The sequence below is a fragment of the Perca fluviatilis genome, chromosome 7 (assembly GCF_010015445.1).
Source record: "Perca fluviatilis chromosome 7, GENO_Pfluv_1.0, whole genome shotgun sequence".
NCBI classification, from domain to species: Eukaryota; Metazoa; Chordata; class Actinopteri; order Perciformes; family Percidae; genus Perca; species Perca fluviatilis.
Genome location: NC_053118.1, coordinates 14,175,514 through 14,197,692, shown reverse-complemented (window position 1 = coordinate 14,197,692; position 22,179 = coordinate 14,175,514). Strand labels below are relative to the sequence as shown.

The following is a 22,179-nucleotide window of genomic DNA, read 5'->3' as shown; positions in this document are numbered from 1 at the left end:
ATGAAGGGAAGTCTGTAATTTCACTTAATTAGAGACAAAGCAAGCATTAAGAGGATCATTTTCCTAAAATGACACACCACAGTCAACAACCAAGATTAAGCACCGACTCATCTTTAATATTTTTCCTTTTGTCTTTAATTCTTTCTTAATAATGTCTGCTGGCATCAGTGAGCACAGAGAACACTTTGGTGCTCATTATGCTGTACATGACATGGCTTCACACGGTCTCTGACGGTTGATTCTGTTCTTAACTTTTCTTTCTTCGCCAGTTTTTTAGGCAGCGGCCTGATCACGTCTCTGATCTGGTGTCTGTGTTTTCATTAGCTGACCGGTGCTTACAGAATGTAATAATGGCTACAACAAACAAGGCCAAATCATCGCTGTAATTAAGTTCTTGAGCAGCAAAGGGAGGGGGTCGGAGAATGGATGATTTGGCCACAAATTCTGTCTGCTCTTGCTGGAGGTGAGCTGATGTGTTTGTATGCATCCAAGTAAGAATGAACAGTGCAGTTCAGTTTCTTCTTCTTCCTCCTCATTATTCTTCTGCTTTCATTTTTGCATTTCTACCTCATCGTCTCTCTTTCACCGCCTCCTTTAATTCTCTCTCTATTATTTTACTGTTCTCTTTTTTGGCACCCCTTCTCTTTCCTTTGTCCTCAAGCTCACCTTTTTCTCCCTCTTTCATACTTGCTGTATTACTGTTGCTCCATGCACTCTTTTACCTCCCTCCCATGTGTGTCATTCCCTCTCCTCTGTTACCATCCAACAACGAACAGAATTCAGTGAGGCACTGGGTTCCAAAATACAGTATTTACCAGGACAAATACAAAATCAATACCCACCCAATACAAACACAGCACACAGGCAGTTCGGCAGATCTGCCAATGACGCTGGCTTACGCCCTGCAACTGAGCTCAGTGCTTACAGAGCTGAGACGACAAAAGAATGCCATCTTTGGTCATTTAGTTTTTGCAGAAACCAAAGATGTTTGCAGAAAAAGTAACGGAGTAAAGTGCGTACAATTCTTGTGCAAACTGTGGTCCAGGAAAGGTTCCATAGAAAGTAAGATTTGCAAATGTAAAGGGGTAGTTTAACATTTTGGAATGAGCGTCTCCACTTCTTACCACTGTACAAAAGTGAAGCCAAAATACCTCGGATACAGGCGCCGCCATCTTGTAATTTTGGAGCCAGAGTCGGCGAACTAGTGATCGACAGTGGAGACCGATCGCGAGTCAATCCCAGCTGTCAATCATGATGTTTCACCCCATTTTTATAGCATCAAATAACTAATAAAAAACAAAGTTCAACAATCAGAAACATGAACAAATGAACAAAGACTAGCGTGATAATAACTACCTAAAATGACAGAAAGCATCTTTGGAAAAAAATTATTTGACGCGTACTTAGATTTCTTAGTTTTGCTCATATCTCATCCGCTAGTCTCGCATTGCCAGACCTTCCTCCACAGCACTGCGGAGGAGGGTCTGGCTAGTACACACAGCATTCCGGGATGGGAAAAAAACGCGCTCTGGTTTATTGGCATTTCTTTAAACCAATCACAATCGTCACGGGCGGTGTTAAGCACCATATGGAGCCATGGTGCCTGTGCAAAATAGCCTCGGGAAGGAACTTATTTTGGTGGAACGTGTACGTTCAAAGGTTGTTTTAGTCGTGCAACAGAAAACTCAGATTGGACAGATAGTCTAGCTAGCTGTCTGGATTTACCCTGCAGAGATCTAAGGAGCAGTTAACCATAGTCCTCAGAAATCGACCAGAGTTTAAAATTCCAACACAAAGAAAGCGGAAGGTAACAGGCATCTGGCCGAAAAGAAGGACATCCTGTGGATTTCCGGCGGTACTGGAGCAATCCCGGAAGTTGAACGTCGTGGATATAGACTACTCATCTGCTAACATGGAGGGGGTGGAGTTAATAACCTAAACTGCAGCCAGCCACCAGGGGGCGATGAAGATGTTTTGGCTGTAAATTGCTGCATTATAAATGGCTTATGCGGACCTACATTACCCCAGTCAAACTACATAAATTTAATTCAAATATTCCAGATAACTGTTTAAAATGCAAACAAGAAATTGGTACCCTTTATCATTGTATATGGGAGTGTAATGAGATTCAAGGATTTTGGAAGGAGATTATTTTTATGATTGGTAAATTGGTTGAAGAAAATGTCCCTCTTGCACCTAAATTGTGTTTGTTTCATTTATCTTGATGTGAATGCAAGAAAGCGCAAACTAATTGATTTTAGTTTGCTTCAGGCCAAGCGTGCTATTGCTTTAAAATGGAAAGAGACCCAAGGACCCACCCCTAGTCAGTGGTTTAAAGAAATGACCAGCAACCTTGCCTTGGAAAAACTGACTTATGTTGTTAAAGGGAAACTAAAAGACTTTTACAAAATTTGGACTCCCTTTTTGCACTACTGTAACCAAATTGATCAGACAACATCGGATGACTGAAATAGCAAATTAAACTACACAATGTATGGCTGTGAACTTTGATATCAAAATGTATAATTTACTTATTTTATGGTTTAGTTTTGTTCTGGATGTCCTGTAATGTTTTTATTTATTTTTTATTATTTTATTCTTTGTCTATTTGTTTATATATATATAAAATATATATATATATATATATATATATATATATATATATATATATATATATATACACATACATACATACATATATATATTTTATTTTATTATTTTTTTTGATGTTCAAACAAAAGCCAATAAACATTTTATTGAAAAAAAAAAGAAGATGTTTTGGCTTCACATATACAGTCTTTGCATCAACCTCTAATCTGTACAACAAATATGCAGCCGCTCATCCCTAGACCAGTTGCCAGGCAAAAAACTGTGGTATTTACAACTCAGGTGTTGTACTGATTAAAAAAACTATTTATAACATTATTTATATAGCTCATTAGCGAACTTTAGAGGTGCTGATTTTGTCACCTTTGGACATCAGGCTAGCAGTTTTCCCCCTGTTTACAGTCTTAATGCTGAGCTAAGCTAACCGCTTCTACTTCCAACTTCAAATGAACTGTACAGATAGGAGGGTGTTATTCATCTTCTGATCTAACTCAGAAATAAAGTGAACAAGCGTATTTATAACATTAAACTTAAACACAACGAGCCTCAATTTGAATGCTCACCCTAGCCCAGAGGTGCCCAAATTCTTTCATATGAAGGGACAAAATGTATCTGGATGGAAGGCCACGGGCCAAAAATAAATGTTGATGTTGAAGAATTCCATAATTCATGTAATTCTTCGTAGATAAAACGTATGTATTTAATTTAAAGGGAGGTTTACTTTGCTGTAAAATTCAGATTAATCACTTTTTATCGGCACAAAATGTATGTTTTGTAGTCATTAGGATTTTACATCACTTTCAAAATAAGAGGAGAATAAGCATGAGCAAAATGCCCCAAATTGGGCAGCCTTGCCCTGGCCAGTCTGGAAGTCTCTCACACGATGACCACTTTTATGGGTCTTCTGTTTTTTCACTTGAACCTACAGGGTATTATTCTTTATTTTATAAAGGACAGCACACATTAATCAACATTTCTGTAAATGTGCCAGTGTTCCTTTGGCCAGATGATTTTAGAGCAGAGCAACAGGAAACAGCAAGACATTAGTACAGGTTAAACTATACAGACAGAAGTCAACAAGACACTGGAGCAACAAATAAGCTTTCTCAGTAAGTCATGCAGAGCTACAGGAAGCAGCAAGACATTAGCACAGTTACACATCTACAGTATCCACATTCAGTATAAGAAGCCATGCAAGCATCAAAACACAGCCAAGCAACACAGACCCGAGCCATCTTCTTTGCACCGTTAAACCCACAAACTTAAAAAAAAACATGCTTAGACAATTCAAACCAACAGCATGTTTGCTCTCCTTAAAAGGCACTCTCTTTCCCTTTTTCTGCACAACATGTGATTTAAGCCCCTTCGGTACCGTCTCTGGTCCTCTAGATGCAGCAGTCAATACTTCGTTGATACTGCAGCTCGAGCATTGTGTAACCAGAACATCCGTGGGGGCCCGGATTAGATAAAAAGTGCCTGTTTAGGGTTTCTCCAGCTGGGCTGATCTGAAGCGACAGATATTCAACCATCAGCCAGAGTGTCTCTCAGGAGACAAGAGGCTTCAGATGTCAGCAGCAGCACCATCGCTGCAGCTGTTAAAATTATCTGGATGAGAATGACGCTAATCTACTACCCTTCATGGGGACTTCACACCAAATTGGGGACATGAAAGGAAATAACACGCGTTCCTCTTCTAACAGAGGGAGGAATGATGGAAGAGGGCGACACAGACAGGGAGGTGAAAAGAGTAAAAATTAAGCATAATAGCATGAGCTCGCCTGCCGTTCCCAAAAAGCCAATCTGATTTCCCCAATCACTGTATTGTTAGTGTTCCACCTGACGTGTGCACACACATGCTGGCAAAAATAGCTATACAAACGCACACAAATCTCTCAGCGGTGAGTACAAGATGCAGAAGTTTTCAAACACTCTCTCCTGGAAAACCATGTCAACTAAATACTTTTTTTCCCCATCATCACTGAACAAAAGTGATTTTGCAGTGTTGTGTGCAGGCTGATGTAGCAGAATCTCCACTGTAACTAGGACACGAAGCTGAAGCCTGAACTCACTTCTGCTCTGTAACCTCAACAAACACACACACACACACACACACACACACACACACACACACACACACACACACACACACACACACACACACACACACACACACACACACACACACACACACACACACACACACATCACATCACACAGAGTAGATCATTTTTCATAATTATGCAGAAGCTGAATGCACAATGCTTTATAAATCTTGTCAAATTTTTCACTGTGACTCTATACATTACATTATTGTGCTCAACAATGTGGTTGTACAGCTGATTATTGCAGCTCACTGTCATGGTTCATCGCTTTGTCAAGGTGCAGCATATTTCCTCACAAATAAAACTCCAACTGAAACCGAAAAACGATTTGACAGCAAATCTAGCCACAAACATCAATAAATGCCAGGCATCACATATTTATGAATAATGTTTTATCTCACTAAACTCTAGAGCTACAGTATATGGTGTATTATTGCAAAATGTCATCTTGCTTTTCAATAGCTCATCAGACTGAATGGGGGGGGGGTGTGCCATCATGTATGCTTTCAATGGCTTTCTCCCAGCAGACTGCAGCTCTCCCTCTCTCTTTCTGTCTCCGTCTCTCTCTATCTCTCTGTGTCTCTCTCTCTCTCTCTCTCTCTTTCTCAGACTGGCTGACATTTAGACTCGAGCGAAGGCAGAGGGAAGAGAGGAAGTCAAAGAAAGGATTCTCCCCTGAAAAGGGACAGAAAGAGTCTCCTCTATCCTCCAAAGGCGTGACCCAGTCAACCCCCATCTCAAATCAAAATGGTTGAAGATGCTCTGTCATCTATATAGGGAAAGCAATACACTTTTTGTTATGTAGGCAAGAAACACTGAAAATAGCCTCTGTGGACTCAATTTCTTGGTGTTTGGCTGTGATTTATGCAAATGGTAAAAGCAATCATCAAACTATTATTAAAATACTGATGACACTATTTGAAAACAAACAGTCTGTTCAATAGACATCTTTTTTTTCAATAACCGCAGGGAGAGGCAGGAAGCTTTTCAAGGCTACATTTAATATGCCATGATAAACTTTACTTGTTTTTCTTAAATGTTTTCACAGACACGATGCAACCAACAAAACTAAGACGGTTCTGACAGCTAACATTTTAGACCCTGCTCTTAAAAGTGTATGGACCCAGGTTACAGCTAAATATTATTGAAATGCACATGAAATCTACCATAAATGCATTTTTTAGAAGGGCGTGATTTTCCAGTGAATTCAACACTGCTTACTTTAAGGATTTCAAAACTTGCTGTACTTGGATTAAGATCATAACCGCTGCTTATCATAACTTAAAGAAAATAAAACACCTGTGTGCAATCCATAATCCATATTTACGCACTCATTTATAGGATTTCTCTCTAGCAATAGGTGACACAAAAAAAAAAAAACACACAACCTGGAGATAATACCTTGATTAATATCCCTACAATATGCAGGGACATGTTGCGCAAACGGTTCGAAAACTTGACAGACACTAAATAAATCCTGAGGATTGCTTTTTTAATCTTGCAATTGTTTTGTTTTTTAGACAACAGCCACAAACAGGGAAAAGGCAGGAAAGAGGAAGCAAGAAAAGACAGACAGGGAGAAAGCTTGGAGGTCTGAACATTTCCAAAATGAAATCGCTATATTTAGATATTTATTATATTGCAGATATTTATCAGATGGAGAAAGAAAGAGAGGGACAGAATAAAAAAAAAGGAATGCAGACAGGCCTTGAGGGAGAGACGACATAAACACCCAACTTGTACAATCGGAGGATAATTCATGTTCACTCCTGAGGACAGTAAAGCTGTAATGGTGGCCAGCAGGCTTAAGCCCCAAACGTTACATAAAAATGCAAATGCTGCAGTAATGTTCCGGTTACAGAACACCAACCATCTCCCCTGATGACAATGTAAAAAGTTTAGGATACAGTAAGATAATCTTAATTCATCCAAAGAAATACAGTCTCCTCCTATTGGCAAGGCACATCACACTGCATGGGAAGCCCGTGTGGCGTACATGTTGCAAGGCAGTAATGGCGGCAGAGCAGCGTACTGCAGTAACAGACTTTTGGCTTGCAGGGGCTTCCATGGGTGTTGGGTTTCTCTTCACATAGCCACTCGTGCTTTCTTTCCTTCCATCCATCTTTGTGCCTCACTGCATGCCGTCTCCCTCCTTTCCTCTCTTATGCTTCACTCCCATATTCTATCTCTCTGTGTCCTCCCTCCATCCCTCTCTCCCCAGCCAAGAGGCATCCAGCTTCTCATAACTCTTCATTAGAGCCTTCCCAGGGACCCGCGGCTGCATCGTGTAACAGAGCAAAGTCCGAGTGCAACCAGAGAGAAGGGAGAACTGAGCCCCAGAGACAATTAGCTCAGCCTGGAAAATAACATCATACTCCAGTCCACAGTCTCTCTGTGTGTGGGTGCCGGCAGGACAGCTGAAGCTGGCTTTGATTAGGGTCCCATATAGAAAATGTGTGCTCGAACATTGAAGGGCCTGAGGCATTTAATGGCACAGAATCAGCATAAGAATATATGCTTATATGTACTTCTATGTGTTAACAGTAGGAGTTTTATGAACACACAGAGCGATCACCCCACTACACATGTACACTAATCCACACAAAGCCAATGTGACCCTCAGGGGTAATAACGTAGTGAGTTTATCTGGTTGTCTTGTTGGAATTGACATATTTATACAACTACATTGATTTTACAACTAAATTGAATGTAAAGTAAATTAATAGTGTTGATTTTTTTTAAATACGGGTCTGTCTTGGCATCCATGTAAAACTTTGGTAATACAAGATGTCTTTTGAGGGCAGATAAATGCGGCATTTAGAAATCTATTTAGGTGAATCACTGCATGTACAAATTGTGTTTTTTGTAAAATGCAAAGAGACAGAAAACTTAATAAAGACAAGTTTAAAGCATCTAGAATAACAGCAGGTTCTCCTTTATATATTGCTTCATATTAGTGTGATATGTCATAAGACAATGACAGATGGAGGCACGTCTGTGACCCAACAACAAGGCTCTGACCAAAGAGACACAAGCAGACAAATCATTCTCTGTCACCTGTATGAGACTGTGTGTGCGCGTTTGTGTGTATGTGTATGTGTGTGTGTGTGTGTGTGTGTGTGTGTGTGTGTGTGTGTGTGTGTGTGTGTGTGTGTGTGTGTGTTAGACATGCTATGAAGCATCAGGTGTCCTGAAGGGTAATTCCACTGATAGAAACATAAGGATCAGGGAAATTCCACTGCGCTTGAAAATTCCTTCACACACAACCACACACACATAAAATGTGATTAGTTTATCATTTTCTGAATGCAGATACCCCCGTCACAGGGTTTCCCCTGGCTGCAGTAATAAGGGCCTCTTTTGTCATCAAAGGTTATATGTGATCATGTCATTAATACTATACCAAGGTCATGGTTTCACTCTCATCCTTATCTGTGTCCACACATCCTCTCATTCTGAGTTTCATATGCCCTGACATGTCTTTGTGCCAGCAGCTTATAGGCATCACTGGTCTACCAAACATGTCCAGGTGACATCTGAATTAGGAGGGCTATTATGCAGGAGTATAAAGTACGTGCTGTGAAAATACATCCAGCATTTTGCACTGAAAATCTTTTATTTGCAAATATATTCACTTAATAGCCTTTCAGTTACTCTGGGTATTTTTTTTATTTCCTCATGAAAGTGACTGCTAGGTTAAATGCCTGCCTAATTTACCAATATTCATTAAAAAAAAAAAGTCTGATCCAAACTGTGGCGCTTTGTTGTACTTTCTTGCTGTTAGAGTAGAATCCAGTGCACAAAATACATTTAAATACAGTTATTATTGAAACCCATCTCCACTGAAGCCAGTAGTGGAATAGCTGATATGAACACTGCTAGACTAACAACAGAACTCTAAAAGCTGCTCCGCTACTAAGAAGTTTCTCCTGTCACTTCCTTCTTCAACAAAACAGCAAAGACTGTAGCTGCTTTGTACTGCTGTCTTAATGGCGTTGTGACTCCAAAAGCTATTGTCTACTTGCTAGGAAGGTCATAGGCCATTGGTTATTTGTAGCATACCTGTATATGGGAGCCAACTGCATTGAGAGTACATTTGCTGAGAGGTTATTTTTGGTGTTGCTGATCATGACTAAAGGAGATTTAGCTGAGGACACAGATACACTTTTCAAAAAGTCTAATGTCCTAAAGACGCAAGTCACTGAATACACATGGGGGAAAACAGACTTATATGTGAAACAGAACAAACTTTTACGATTTGATACTTGCAATCTGGCCACATCATCCCATGACAGCTGACAGCTCCACAAAACTGGAAAAGCTTTTGAAAGAAGTGAGACTTTTACATCTGCATCAACAGACAAGATTCTAATGGAGTCTTATGTAGTGTATGTTTAGGATATAGTCTAGTTATATTAGAGCCTCTCGCCTCAGAAATCTACAATACAATCCACAGCAATGGTAAACTCAGTAATTCTTTCCTTATTTCTGTCCATTTTCCAAAGCGTTAAAATGCTAATCAGTAATTGATGTCTGCACAAGCAAAAATAAGGGTAAAAGCACTTAAGGAAGTAACTGCACAGTGAGCAGCTAGTATTATTTAGGAATAACAAGCGGTGTTAAAATGCTCTTAAGTAAGGCACTTAGCTCAAATTGTTGTGCAGTGTTCCTGCAAGCTAGTAATATTGCTTTTATTATAATGAATTTGTGTATCTGGCTTTTTTTCCTTATCTAAAGCTGTATGTATGATGTCTCTTAGACAATCTAGAAAAACAAGGTCTCACTTGCAGTCAGTGCAGTCTCTTATGAGAGATTTTGCCTCATAAGCTTGAATGGCTGCAAGAACCAAACTGTTACAGAGACATTGTTCATAAAGGTGCTCCAAACAGGACAAACCTCTGTCTTACCAGAATTATCATTACAATGCTTATATATGCTTTGAATAATGTGATTTATTGTAAAAAAACAAAAACAAATCTGCAGTGACGGTGCAAAGATGCACACAAGCACACAAAAACACGAGTATGCACCGGAACATATTCAATATTCAACACATTAGAAAACCTAAAGTATGCGCACACACGCAACAAATTCGGACAAGCATGAACACACACCCACACACAGAGCAATCAGTGGTGCCAAGACAGACATCTCACTCCTGCTGACATTCCCCCACAAGACTGAAGACGTCTCTTCCTCGCTGTCACACTGTCAAACCATCAAGGAGAGACAGAGGAAGACGGACAGGCAGGATGAAAGAAAATCAAGTGTGTTACACCGAGTGGGAGAGAAATGCAACGACTTCTTCCTGAGATAAAAATGACAGGCACAACAACAGTCTGTGATTTTCTCTGGGCAGTTAAGTCATGCTTGCCGTTTGATGTTTTGATGCTTAACAGGGACGTACTGAAACAACAGCTGGCCTCGCAGTCCCAACACAAGCTGCAGCAAGTTTGAACAGTCCTTCTGATACCAAGTCCCTAACTTAGTATCAAAAGCAGATGGTAAGGAGAATACATGACCACACTGATGAAGGACAGTAAGGTATTGCCCTGGCACTGTGTGTGCAAATCTGCGTATAACCAATTAGAAATTACACATCTAGTATAATAAGCTTACCCAAAAAAAATCCCATTGTGGGATTGTTAACAGAAAGTAGCATACATGTCATTACACTTCTTATTTTAGTTCCATTGTGGGACTAGTTTAAACAAAATTCCCACTCAGAATTCAGACACTTACATAAAATAGCGAAAGGTAACTGTAGTGCAAAACAGAAAACAATCTCTCTGTTTATTTAGCTTTTTTTCCGTTCCTGCTTCAAACTAAGTTTGCAGATTCATTGAAACCAATCACATCTTACCACAACCGAATTAGCCAATCATTTTGTTGCGGTTCAAATCTGCTCCCTTCTATGCTGCTTTTCAGCTGTCAGTGCAACCCACCTCCACCCCCTCCACCTCCTATTTTCATCAGAACCAGCTGTCCATTGGGTCCATCCAATGAGCTCATCACAGATCTCGCTCCAGATCACATCCATCTAGATCTTCAGCTAGGCTTAATGTTTTTTCGATTCTTCACTCCATTGCGGCAGATATTCCTGCACGGCTCATGGTGTGATTATCTGTAAAACGATGATGTCACGATGGAGTATAGTCGCCAGACTTCCTCACATATCACTTCAACTTTTCCTATTGAGCAGTCTCTTGTGTTTGAAATGCTATGCCCCAGAATTCCAGCTATCATATGAAACTAGAAAAAATTATTTAACGGGATAGTTTAAAATTGTTGCCAGTGAGGCCAGGATGTCAGCAGATGGATGCTCAACAAGTAAACATTAGATCTGTGCTATGTTTGAGCTCCCCACCTGTTTTGTCTGGTACATCTTCACAAAGAGACACAAACTCTGCACAGACACATTTTTAGAGCTATCTTGAGGTTACCAACATAAAAGGGAAAGAGAAATAGCTAGCGACAAAAAGAAATTCCAGTTAATTTATTGTATTGGTGATTAGTGTTTTCTGTTCTCTGGTTCAGATGGTAAAGACTTTAGGATATTGCTGTGAGCCCTATTTTAGTTCTCTGTCTTTAAACAGGAGGCCTAGAATTACAAATTCTAACAAAATGAACATAGCCAAGATCAGAAAGTCAAAGATAATACAGTACAGGCCAAAAGTTTGGACACACCTTCTCATTCAATGCGTTTCCTTTTTAATTTCATGACTATTTACATTGTAGATTCTCACTGAAGGCATTAAAAACTATGAATGAACACATATGGAATTATGTACTTAACAAAAAAGTGTGAAATAACTGAAAACATGTCTTATATTTTAGATTCTTTAAAGTAGCCACCCTTTGCTTTTTTATTAATAAGGGAAGAAATTCCACTAATTAACCCTGACAAGGCACACCTGTGAAGTGAAAACCATTTCAGGTGACTACCTCATGAAGCTCATTGAGAGAACACCAAGGGTTTGCATAATTATCAAAAAAGCAAAGGGTGGCTACTTTGAAGAATCTAAAATATAAGACATGTTTTCAGTTATTTCACACTTTTTTGTTAAGTACATAATTCCATATGTGTTCATTCATAGTTTTGATGCCTTCAGTGAGAATCTACAATGTAAATAGTCATGAAAATAAAGAAACACATTGAATCAGAAGGTGTGTCCAAACTTTTGGCCTGTACTGTATGTGGTTTGTGTAAATACAGTCTGACGCGCTGCACAGAGAGCAGATCAAAAAATCCCCTGCTCAGGTAATTATTTTTGCACTGCCACAGTTAGCTCAGCGAACAAGACTGATATGTTAATCAGAGCACTATTTGTAGTTGACGCAGGAAACCATCCATTAATATATCATGTCTAAAATGTAAATGTGTTCTCTTTATGTAAAAAGAACAAGAAACGTTATGTTTTACACTAGAAAATGTGTGATGCGTTCCTCACAAAGGGAACTTGGATCTCGGGGCATTAACATTACAGACCAAAACATATCGTTCATGCCACATTGTTTAGCAACCATTGCTGCTAATGCATTTCTGGCATAAATGAAGATGTTTGACTCCTTGTAGATGTATAAACATACTGAAGAAACAGACTTTTGTCAAACAAAATGTCACCAAGCACGATGAGAGGATGAGCTGATGTGTGTAACAGTAAGTTTAATATGTGTAAATAAATACGCACATCCAAATAGCCGTACGCTAACATCTCTTAGTGAAAATAAAGAGAAGAAACAGGATTTTTCCCCCAAACCATTACATTCAGTGAGGGCAGTTAAGCAATGGGCCTGATCTCACTGATAAGCTGTTATTATGTTTGCTTAGTTACAAAAATATGTCACACAGTGCGGGAGAATAGCACACTATGGGAGACTCTCCACAGACAATTGTATATTTGCAGAGCTTTAAAACACTAATTACATATTTGTGCAATAAACTATTATTATTATTATTATTATGATGTATAATTTAATTCAAACTGCATTTTAATCATCCTTTCCTCTGATGCAAAACTGGGCCTCCTGTGAGGCAAAATAACCTTTGGTTCATAATGTTAGGCCAGATATATTTTTGCAGCATTCACACCTAAATTACAGTGGACTGCAGTCAGTCGTCCATGGTGTTTCTGAGGTGAGGTTGAGGCCCCCAGCAGTGCTTCTGCAGCCAGCAAGGGCAGTCCTAATGAATAGCGAGATACATGATAAATGTGACCATATGGTGGAGCCGGCTGGCCAAGCCAGGGGTGCTAGCTAGCTTTGCTAAACACACACACACACACACACACACACACACACACACACACACACACACACACACACACACACACACACACCCTCTCTGTTCACTCCTTAGCTCAAAAAGAAGAGTCATCACACTGCACAGCTCGAGACAGCAGCAGGTAGGGGTTAATGGACTCCAGGTCCTTTGGATAGATGGAGTGTTTATGGCCTAGTGTGAAATCATCACCATACTTCCTGTCAAAAAGTTTCACAGAAGTTGGAGCGAGGACACAAACTAACTGTGCATGAGCCAGACTGTCACTCAACAGCGGTGACTTTTTAATTACAAGCATTGTATGTGCCTCGGCGCATAAATGCAGGAAGTCTTCCTAATTTATATTTGCCTCTCTGGTGATTTCCTGTGTGTGTTTGTGTGTGTATGGGGCTTAACTGAACCACAGCAGATGAAGCCATATGCTGTCTGTCATACTTTGTAGGCAGTCGTTTTCTTGTGTCCTCTCTTCTGCTGTACACAATTTTCTCTCTCTCTCTCTCTCTCTCTCTCTCTCTCTCTCTCTCATTACTATTCAACACACACTCCACACGCTAATATACTGTAGCTACAGAAACTCACAAGTGTAATTAGTAACTAGCCTACAGACACCGACACACGCACACATATACTTCTACTTATGGACTCAAACACGCAATGAACAAGCCATTGTTCTCCTTTTATAGTAGATTCTATCTCTCTCTAATTGGCTCAGCAAAAACAAGGGAAGGGCCTTGGATTCCCTGCTGCAGCTATGCCCATTCCGTCTACAGGGATGCCCTCTGTTGTACCAACACATATCCACGGGGCCTTGGATATGGCTGACCTCTGTGTTGTCTAAAGAAGGCCAGTTCTTGATTACATGGCACAGTTTCAGGGTATGTAATGAGTCAGTAAGCAGACGAGTGCACTTTACTTCAGAACAGCTTTGAAGCACAATATGAAAACACCCTGTGGGTTGCCAAGAACGCTCTGGCCAATGGAGGTCTCGTTAACTCTACATGCAAACAGTGCTCTGAGGCCAACCATCTCACACAGGGCACAACGCTTACAGTGTGTGATACAGTATTTGCTCTAGCAAAGGGTGTTTGTCAAAATCCAGGCAAAAAAAACAAAAAAACTCCCTACCGTAACATAAGTTTATGACACCATTCCTCCCAGTGCAGCTTGATGCACAATTGATAGGCGATAAGACTTCACCACATCATGGCAATCCACGGCTGTCAAAAATCCCCAGTGTTTTGAAATGCAGTGAGAGAAATACTGGAGGTATGTCTGTAGGTGTAATTTGTGTTGGTGCAGTTTAGTTCAGCAGTGTGAAACAACTCTGAGACAGCCGTGTGATATATGACCGTACTGCTGGCATCACTGATCCTAACTTTAACTGCAGCAGTGCAGTTGCAGTTGATGGGGTGTTAAATTGCAGAGAAAAGGATCGTAGAGGGTATACTGTGACCCCCACCATACATACATGTCTCACTAGTGATTAATAATAGGGGAATACGTTCTACTTTGCCAAGAGACAAAGGTGAGTTATTCTGCATGTCTGTACCCCCTACTAATTTCATAATGTTCTAACTCAAGTTTTTACAAGGTAGTGAAAGACAACTCTGTAGGAGTCCAACCTTCAGCCACTCTACTTCTCTACAATGTGTTTCATATGCCTTTGAACGTCTCATTGTCATCCATTCTAATCACTTAAGTGCCTAATTTTCCGGAGCAAGGACTGAGTAAAATAACAAAGAAATAGCATCCTCTTCTGGTTGAAAATCATCATAGCATGCATCTGCTGTTGCTTCAAGTATCTCGGCTCCATCACCGTAGATTTATGTACAGCAGATGTTTATATCAAAAACAGGCATGAGATCAATGAACCAAAGGATACCATCCAAAAACAGTAGTGTCATTCTCTTATAAGCTGTGGTGAATAAGTGTCCGTCTCAGTATGAAGAGGGTCAAAGTCCTAAAATTGTCACAAATGATAAAGACCCAAGCGACTGATTAATCATTTCCAAAGAACAGCAAGTACTCTTGTTTTCCTAGTCCAGTCTTTTCCCATCAACATGTAATTGCATGGGCTGTAACATAAATAATTCATTCTGCACTTTAGGACAAAAACATTACAATCAACACCGTCAATCTGCAACTTCTGTCATTACTGATTCAGCATCTGCTGAATGCTTTTCTACCACTTGGCCTGATTACAGCATGAGTGTGTGTCTGCATAATATATTTCCAAACAATTCATTATTAAGCCCTTTCCCTATTTCTATAAATATTAGGGAGATGTCTTGATATAGCTTTGAATGATTACTACATTTAATTTAAGCTGTCTAAGTGATCGAGAAACAATTATAGCTTACAGCCAAATGTAAAACGTATTAGATTTTTCAAGTGACCATTATTTCTGTAATATGTTGTCATAGAGCTCATGCTTGCAAACACATTCCAAGTGCTCCAAACAAGCACTTAATTTGGCCACTGAACTAGCACATGCATAATAATTACCTTATTTGCATATATTATGTTAGTCTGCTTAGTATGTTAATGCTTGGTAAACTTCAGTGTTTAATCGCTCAGCAGACATTCTAATTGGGAGTTTGATAATTGGTTACATTGATGCCCTGACACTTGTTAATCTACTGGCGGGTCTCGTTCATTTCAGAACCAAACAGCCTACTTTCTCACTTTACACAGGGCGTTGCATGGCGAGACAAAACTGTCTCATTTTTATGTCTTGGTTTCACCATCTACGGGATTTATTTTACAATTTGTTCACAAGATTTTCATATTTAATTATATGTATGTCAACAAACTAATGGTGCTAAAACTGATGCTACTTATGTGTGAGGTTAACAAAATGGGACTTTACTATAAAACAGGCTATGGCAGCACATAATTCCCCCTTATCATACAGTAGAGGGATTTATAAGGTAATAAAGGGCTGATGAGTACATAGTTCTCACTGATACTGCATTTGGCTTCCCTTGACACAATCAGGTCGATGGTGTTTTAAGCCCCCAACGTCAGATTAGTTGGATATGATTATGGTTAGAATATAGAAAAGATGCTATGAGCAACAATTAGAAAACAAAATTGATCAGTAATCTTTTATTCCCCTTTAGAGCTGATACAACAGTATCACAATATTTAGAACATAACATGTACCATCAATTACTGTGAATCGATGCTATGATGTAATACAAGTGGCATCACAAGTTTATAAATTCATTTTAAATTCAAGTAAAATGTTTATTATACCAGTTTCACTACCAAAATCAGCAGAGAAGTAATGGTGCAGTAAATACTGTATCTGACCTATCAGGACATAGTGGACTGAGGAAGAGCAACCTATTAAGACTGAGAGACTGTACTGTCATATTCATCCTCCAATGCAGTGAACTTTATTTATGAGCTCTAAAAGGTCTTCACTTCAAGTTATTCAATCATAAGATTTCTTATAGACCTTCAGATGCCCAAATATAGCACTGTCATATGTATTTATTATACTGTTTTTCTCCAGGCCAACTGCACTAAAAAGCATGGTGGGCTGTGAAACGTTGCTGTAATTAGAGCATTGGAGGTTCTTTTAGAGAGCAAGATGATCTACAATAGGGTACAAACAGGAAGGACACTGAATAGTCCAACAGCTCTGTGTAATCAAAGAGAAAGCCTATGTCCCCATCTAACCTACACAGTGTGTTGTTGTATATTGGATATTCAGGGTGTGTGAGACCCACACTATAGTTAAAAGGCAACAACGCTAAATGAAACAAAGGCATAACTGTATTGAACGTCAGTGAGCTACTGCTCCAGTCGGGTCACACTGCTGAAACTGCTTAATGTACTATGCTGGGGTAGACAAGACTACCAGAAGTGAAATAAATAATGCAAAGACTTCACCATTGGCCTAAACAATGGCATTCTAACTTTAACTTATACTATTTACCTCTCTATACTGTAGCACTATAATAAATACAAAATAAATACAATATTCTGAAATGGCAAACGTTGTGCCAAATATGGTAATTCAAAACTGTCAAACTATGTTCTCGAAGATCTGAAAACAAGCAACAATGAACAAGTAACGTACGTCTTACATTAGCATTTAGGAAAAATTGGAACGTTTATCAAGAGTAAAAATTGTCTGTATCCTCTATAGAACATTGTGTCATCGTGCTTTGTCTCTCTGTCTAGAGAGCTACACATCAGTTGTTGGCCTTCCTCCCATCATTTTTAATCACGTCATGTGTTGGTTCTCGATCTGCCATTGTTACCTCTGCCAGTCGTTTGGCCTTGTTGACATTGTGGGATGAAACCACTAAGGTAGCCATCACTCAAGTGTCGCCCTGGCATCCTCCTCTTCCACCAGTCTGTGATTTCAGCCAGTCCTCCCTGCTGACCGCACTCTCAAACCTGAAGCCCTCTATGATCAAGGTCTCTCCGTCCTCCTCTATACTGGCCTGACACTCCTGCTGAATCTGTCACAACAACAACATGCACACTAGATCACGCTGTGCACGCTATGCCTGAAAATAATAACAAGGTCATTTGCACATCCATCCAGTTTATGAGTCTACTATTTGTGTGTGTGTGTGTGTGTGTGTGTGTGTGTGTGTGTGTGTGTGTGTGTGTGTGTGTGTGTGTGTGTGTGTGTGTGTGTGTGTGTGAAAGAAAGACAATTTTTAAACAGTCCTCACTACCATACTAACTTAGTGTTCTGCTAGTCTGGTTCCAGACCTCTGAATAAGCACCTACATCTGTTTGTTGAGAGATTTAAAGGCTTTTCATTAATGGCTGTTTTCCCGGTTGGAGAAATAGCTGAGCCAATCAATGCATTTGTAGGTCGGGCTGAGGTTGTGAACGTCATCTAACTGGGCCATAGCTAAAATCTAAAGAAAATACAGCAACAAGCGTGGATGAAATCGATGCAGCATGGGAGGCTGTTTTAAATCAACTGGCTTTAAAGCAAAGACATTTCTCTCCTTTCTGAACAAAGGTTTTGGAAAAAGTTGTATTTGCTGGCCTCTCGGGTACTTCACGAAATAGGTCAGGAGGATTTAATGCTTAAAGCGGTTTGTCCCTTGATCACTTTGATGGAAAACAATGAGAGGCTCAGTTTAGAGTGCACGGCAACCGTGAAAGGGTAAAATAGTTAAGGAGCTTCGTACTGTATGTCAGCTGAAAACTACATTGATTGCAATTCAGTTTACATCTCAGGCTGCAGATGAGAGGGCAAATGAACGGTGTTGCTATGCAACTGTAGGGAACTCATGTAGCCTGACCACTTCTGACCTAAGTATTGAAGGAATGTGATAGTCCTATCTGCTTCATTATGTTCTTTAAAAGACAGGACAAAATAAATTAAAGAAATAGTCAGGTTAACATTAGACAAATAAAACTGGTTGGTTAAAGCTATAGTGTGTAGTTTCTGCCGCCCCCATGAGGAATTCTAAGTAAGGACAACAAAGCTGTCGGCGCGTCCACATGATACAAGCACTTTACTGCTGGGACATAATATGAGACGTAATATTTGGTTTAGAAGCCTTTATGGGTGATTTTTCACAGTAGAAAGTCCTGCTATTTACTCTGTTGCAGTAGCTCCAGCTTCAACTAGTGAAACACGCAGTGGTGGCTCCGGAGATTCCAGGAGGCGCGCTGGCCAATCAGAGCAGACAGGGCTTTTTCGGGAGGAGGGATGAAAGAGACAGGCGCTCCTACAGAGCATCTCATACAGAGGGTGAATACAGGTGCAGCGGCCAAGGGCAGTATGAGAAAAATAAAGTTGTTTTTTTTTTTAACATTAAAGCATGTAAACATGTTCTAGTACAAACACCAAATGCAAGTATAATCCTGAAAATGCTATACAATAGTTGTCCTTTAAGGGATATATTGTGGTCACGATCATATCCACATGGTTCCAATTTACACCACTGCCTCAATGCGTACCGTTCTGCACCGTCTCTGGTTGCAGGGGCCTGCTGATGTACAACAGTCCAGAAGTTCCTCTATATCATACATCAGGAGCTGAGCCTTTAACAACACTGCAATGACAATGACACAAAAGACAGTAGTAGTCCCCACCTCTGCTATCCACATTACAATTTGGTAAAACACTTCTGCTGACATGTAAATTTCTCAGTTCCAGGGCACAGACAGAATTCTTTTAAAACTATTGCAATATAAATGCAAAAAATATAAACATGAAACAGTTCAAACTGTAAATGTAATAAAAGGTTTGGATTGATGGGAGAAGAAAAACTATTTTACAAAATGGGACTAGCACAGTGGACTCAAAAACTATATGTTGGAATTTGTACAGCCCGACCACCACAATCAACTGAACTCAATGAAAGAAATGAATAATTATTCAAATGCTGGTGACAAAGTCACCTCATTTCATTGACTCTAACCACATTAGCCTGAATTTAAGACTGATGTCATGCCTTAAAAACATGACATACTTCTTTTGACTTTTGCAGATTCAGGTGCATACAAAAAAAAAAAATAATATATATATATATATATATATATATATATATATATATATTTTTTTTTTTTGAAAGTTATATATATATATATATATAACTTCTTGAAAGTTATATATATATATATATATATATATATATATATATATATATATATATATATATATATATATAACTATTAGTCATATTTGAAAGGAATAAAATAAAAGCGTTATACTTTAATTGAAAAGCATGTTTACTCTCTAAACTAAGACTAAGAACTAAACTAGTGTGTACGACAGTCACAGGGAAGTGAGTTTATTGAGGTGACACATGCAAGTGTTGGGCTTACACTCGCGAGTCTTTAAGATGCAGATCTCGGGTGCCTCTTCACATGTCATGTCACTGATCTTTGCAGCTCCCTCAACAGCCAAAGCACAGGGTTTGACTCCTTTAAAGTGAAGGTGAAAATAGCACATTTAGGAATTATTTGGCAATACAAGGAATACAGAAAAACCTACAGATTAATAGCAGTGACAAACATAAGTGGCAAACTCCCTAAAAACACAGCAGAGTACAACCAACATTAGAAATCATGAAAGCAAGTTGCCTCTTGAGATCCCATTAACTTTAGTACTGTTTGTTGCTTTCTCTAAGTAGAATTTTCTGAATGATACCATTTAAACCCTTAGGTTAGGTAGGCACGTTGAGTGAGATTTTTACTCACACTACTGTGCACACTTTAATGTTCTGCCTGGCACAACCACTGCTGGTAAATGCCATACTCATGTTTCTCTCTCACTTCCCTAAAACAGATTTCCCAAAATGTACATAAATTAAAATATTAATATTGAAATATTTGATATTAGAGCTACATAATGTCTTGATCAACTATTATATGTATGTTTGGACTTTTGATTTCTAGATATAATTATCTTTTAGTAAGCACATTTACTAAACTTACTTATTTAAAGTCATTTTTTATTTTATTGTTCATTAAATGAATGTTTCATTAAATTAATGATGAATAATAATTGATGAATAATCCAACTAGTTGAGCATTCCATATTGTGTCAAATCATTAACCAGTTCTTTTGGACTCTCTCACAACTATTTAGATTCAATTAAGATAAAGTCCAATAAAGAAAATTAATAACCCATTTTATTTCTATGGAAAGTCTCTAGTTCTGAAGATGCAACCAGGAAGACACGTTGGTGCACTTCCTGTTGAAATTTCCAGTGACATCATTTAGTGATGGGCAAACGAAGCCTTGCGAAGCCTCTGAAGCTTCTTCCTGACTGTATCTCAAAATGATCCGCAGCATCAAAGCATCGAAGACAACACAGTGACATCTGGTGGTCAGCAGAAATGAACTCGACACCGCCAAACAAAGCTTACAACAGGAACATAGGAGAGACAGAATGGACACATGCATGCATATGGCATGACATGACTGAACTTGAATTAAATGACATGAACATGACATGACTGAATGAAAAATATAATGCCTATGTTTGAATATAACATTATAATATAATAATACTGTGATCAGGATTTGAATGTAAGTAGCCTATGTTTAATTAGGCTAAATATGGATTCAATAAACTGCAGCAACAATGCCCCATTCTACCGCTACGTAGAATTACGTACAGGTGTATGTGAGTGAGCATTGTGTTTGAATTAGGTGACATTTTAAAGGATATAAAGTGATAAAGCGTGGCGATCAAGGTGATTTCTGCAAGGAGTGAGGACCGCTAGTGATATCCTTTCGCCCAGTTTGGTGCGTGTTCCTTCCTGGTGGGGTGAGACAAGATTAGTAGGCTATGTGTTGTATAATAATGATTACAATAATTAAACGAAATAAAACTAACCAAATGAATTAACACTGCCTTGAATGTTGTCGCTGGGCGGAGCACTGGATGTTGCTGCTGCTGCTGCTGCTGCTGCTGCTGTGTGTTTTGTACGGAGGTGCCTCAACATTGTAGAGGTATTGATGTATGCCAGTTCTTGTTGGCACAGTAAACACCGAACCTTAAAATAATGCAATGAGTGTGACTGTTTTGAAATAAAACCTGGACTGGCCTGTTAGAATAGCCAATTTGATCTGAATTACTAGCTAGCTAGCTAGGTAGGTAGTTAATGCACCTAGGCTACTTTGTTAAGCAGATAATGTCTGAATGACAATGACGTTAGCTAATAATAATAATAATAATAGATAATAATAAATAGGCCTAATAATACAACAGTCCATAAAACGTAACCGTTTACCTTATTCTGGGATAATGGAGCAAACTTTTCCCACACCCTTGAACGCTGACACTTCTTTACGTTTGTACAGTTGTCCATGTCGTATTTCGAATAAACGGGCTCTGAGAAAGGCAAGTCTACTCCAGCAAACACAACTAAAACTTCTCAGGGTGTGCGGTGTGCTCGAGCTCAACGGTCCCGCCCCTGTCCCGCCCACAGCCGGTTCCGGAAGTAAAAATACAATGCAATTTCTCCATTGACAATTGGAGTATAAGCCATAAAATCGTAACCGTCGATGGTAGACTTAAAACCAGCTACGACGTGACTACGCGATTGTATATGCTCGCATAGACGCCAAAAGTTCATGGGGTACCAACCTTGTTTTGAGATAAATGTCTTTTATTCGCGATGTCTTGGATAGGTACTTCATTACCCACAATCCCACAGTGATGCCTCTGATTGGTGGAACTCATGTCA

At 39.3% G+C, this 22,179-nt stretch overlaps 1 protein-coding gene across 3 annotated transcripts in view; it reads right to left on the bottom strand.

Annotated features, from left to right (window-relative positions):
• LOC120562174 (RNA-binding motif, single-stranded-interacting protein 3-like) overlaps nucleotides 1-21,876 on the bottom strand; it is a 192,603-nt gene extending 170,727 nt beyond the window's left edge. The window contains exons 1-6 of one of the 3 annotated variants that reach the window (XM_039805720.1): nucleotides 21,724-21,876; nucleotides 21,327-21,486; nucleotides 20,612-21,249; nucleotides 19,807-19,905; nucleotides 18,937-19,031; nucleotides 17,265-17,468 (exon numbers count right to left, since the gene is read on the bottom strand). In XM_039805720.1, coding sequence (XP_039661654.1) covers nucleotides 17,265-17,321 — 57 coding nt within the window. In that variant the 5' untranslated portion in view covers nucleotides 17,322-17,468; nucleotides 18,937-19,031; nucleotides 19,807-19,905; ... (1 more) ...; nucleotides 21,327-21,486; nucleotides 21,724-21,876. The remainder of the gene's footprint in view (nucleotides 1-17,264; nucleotides 17,469-18,936; nucleotides 19,032-19,806; nucleotides 19,906-20,611; nucleotides 21,250-21,326; nucleotides 21,487-21,723) is intronic. The other 2 variants (XM_039805721.1, XM_039805722.1) reach the window with 2 other exon arrangements.
• Nucleotides 21,877-22,179: the final 303 nt, after the last annotated feature.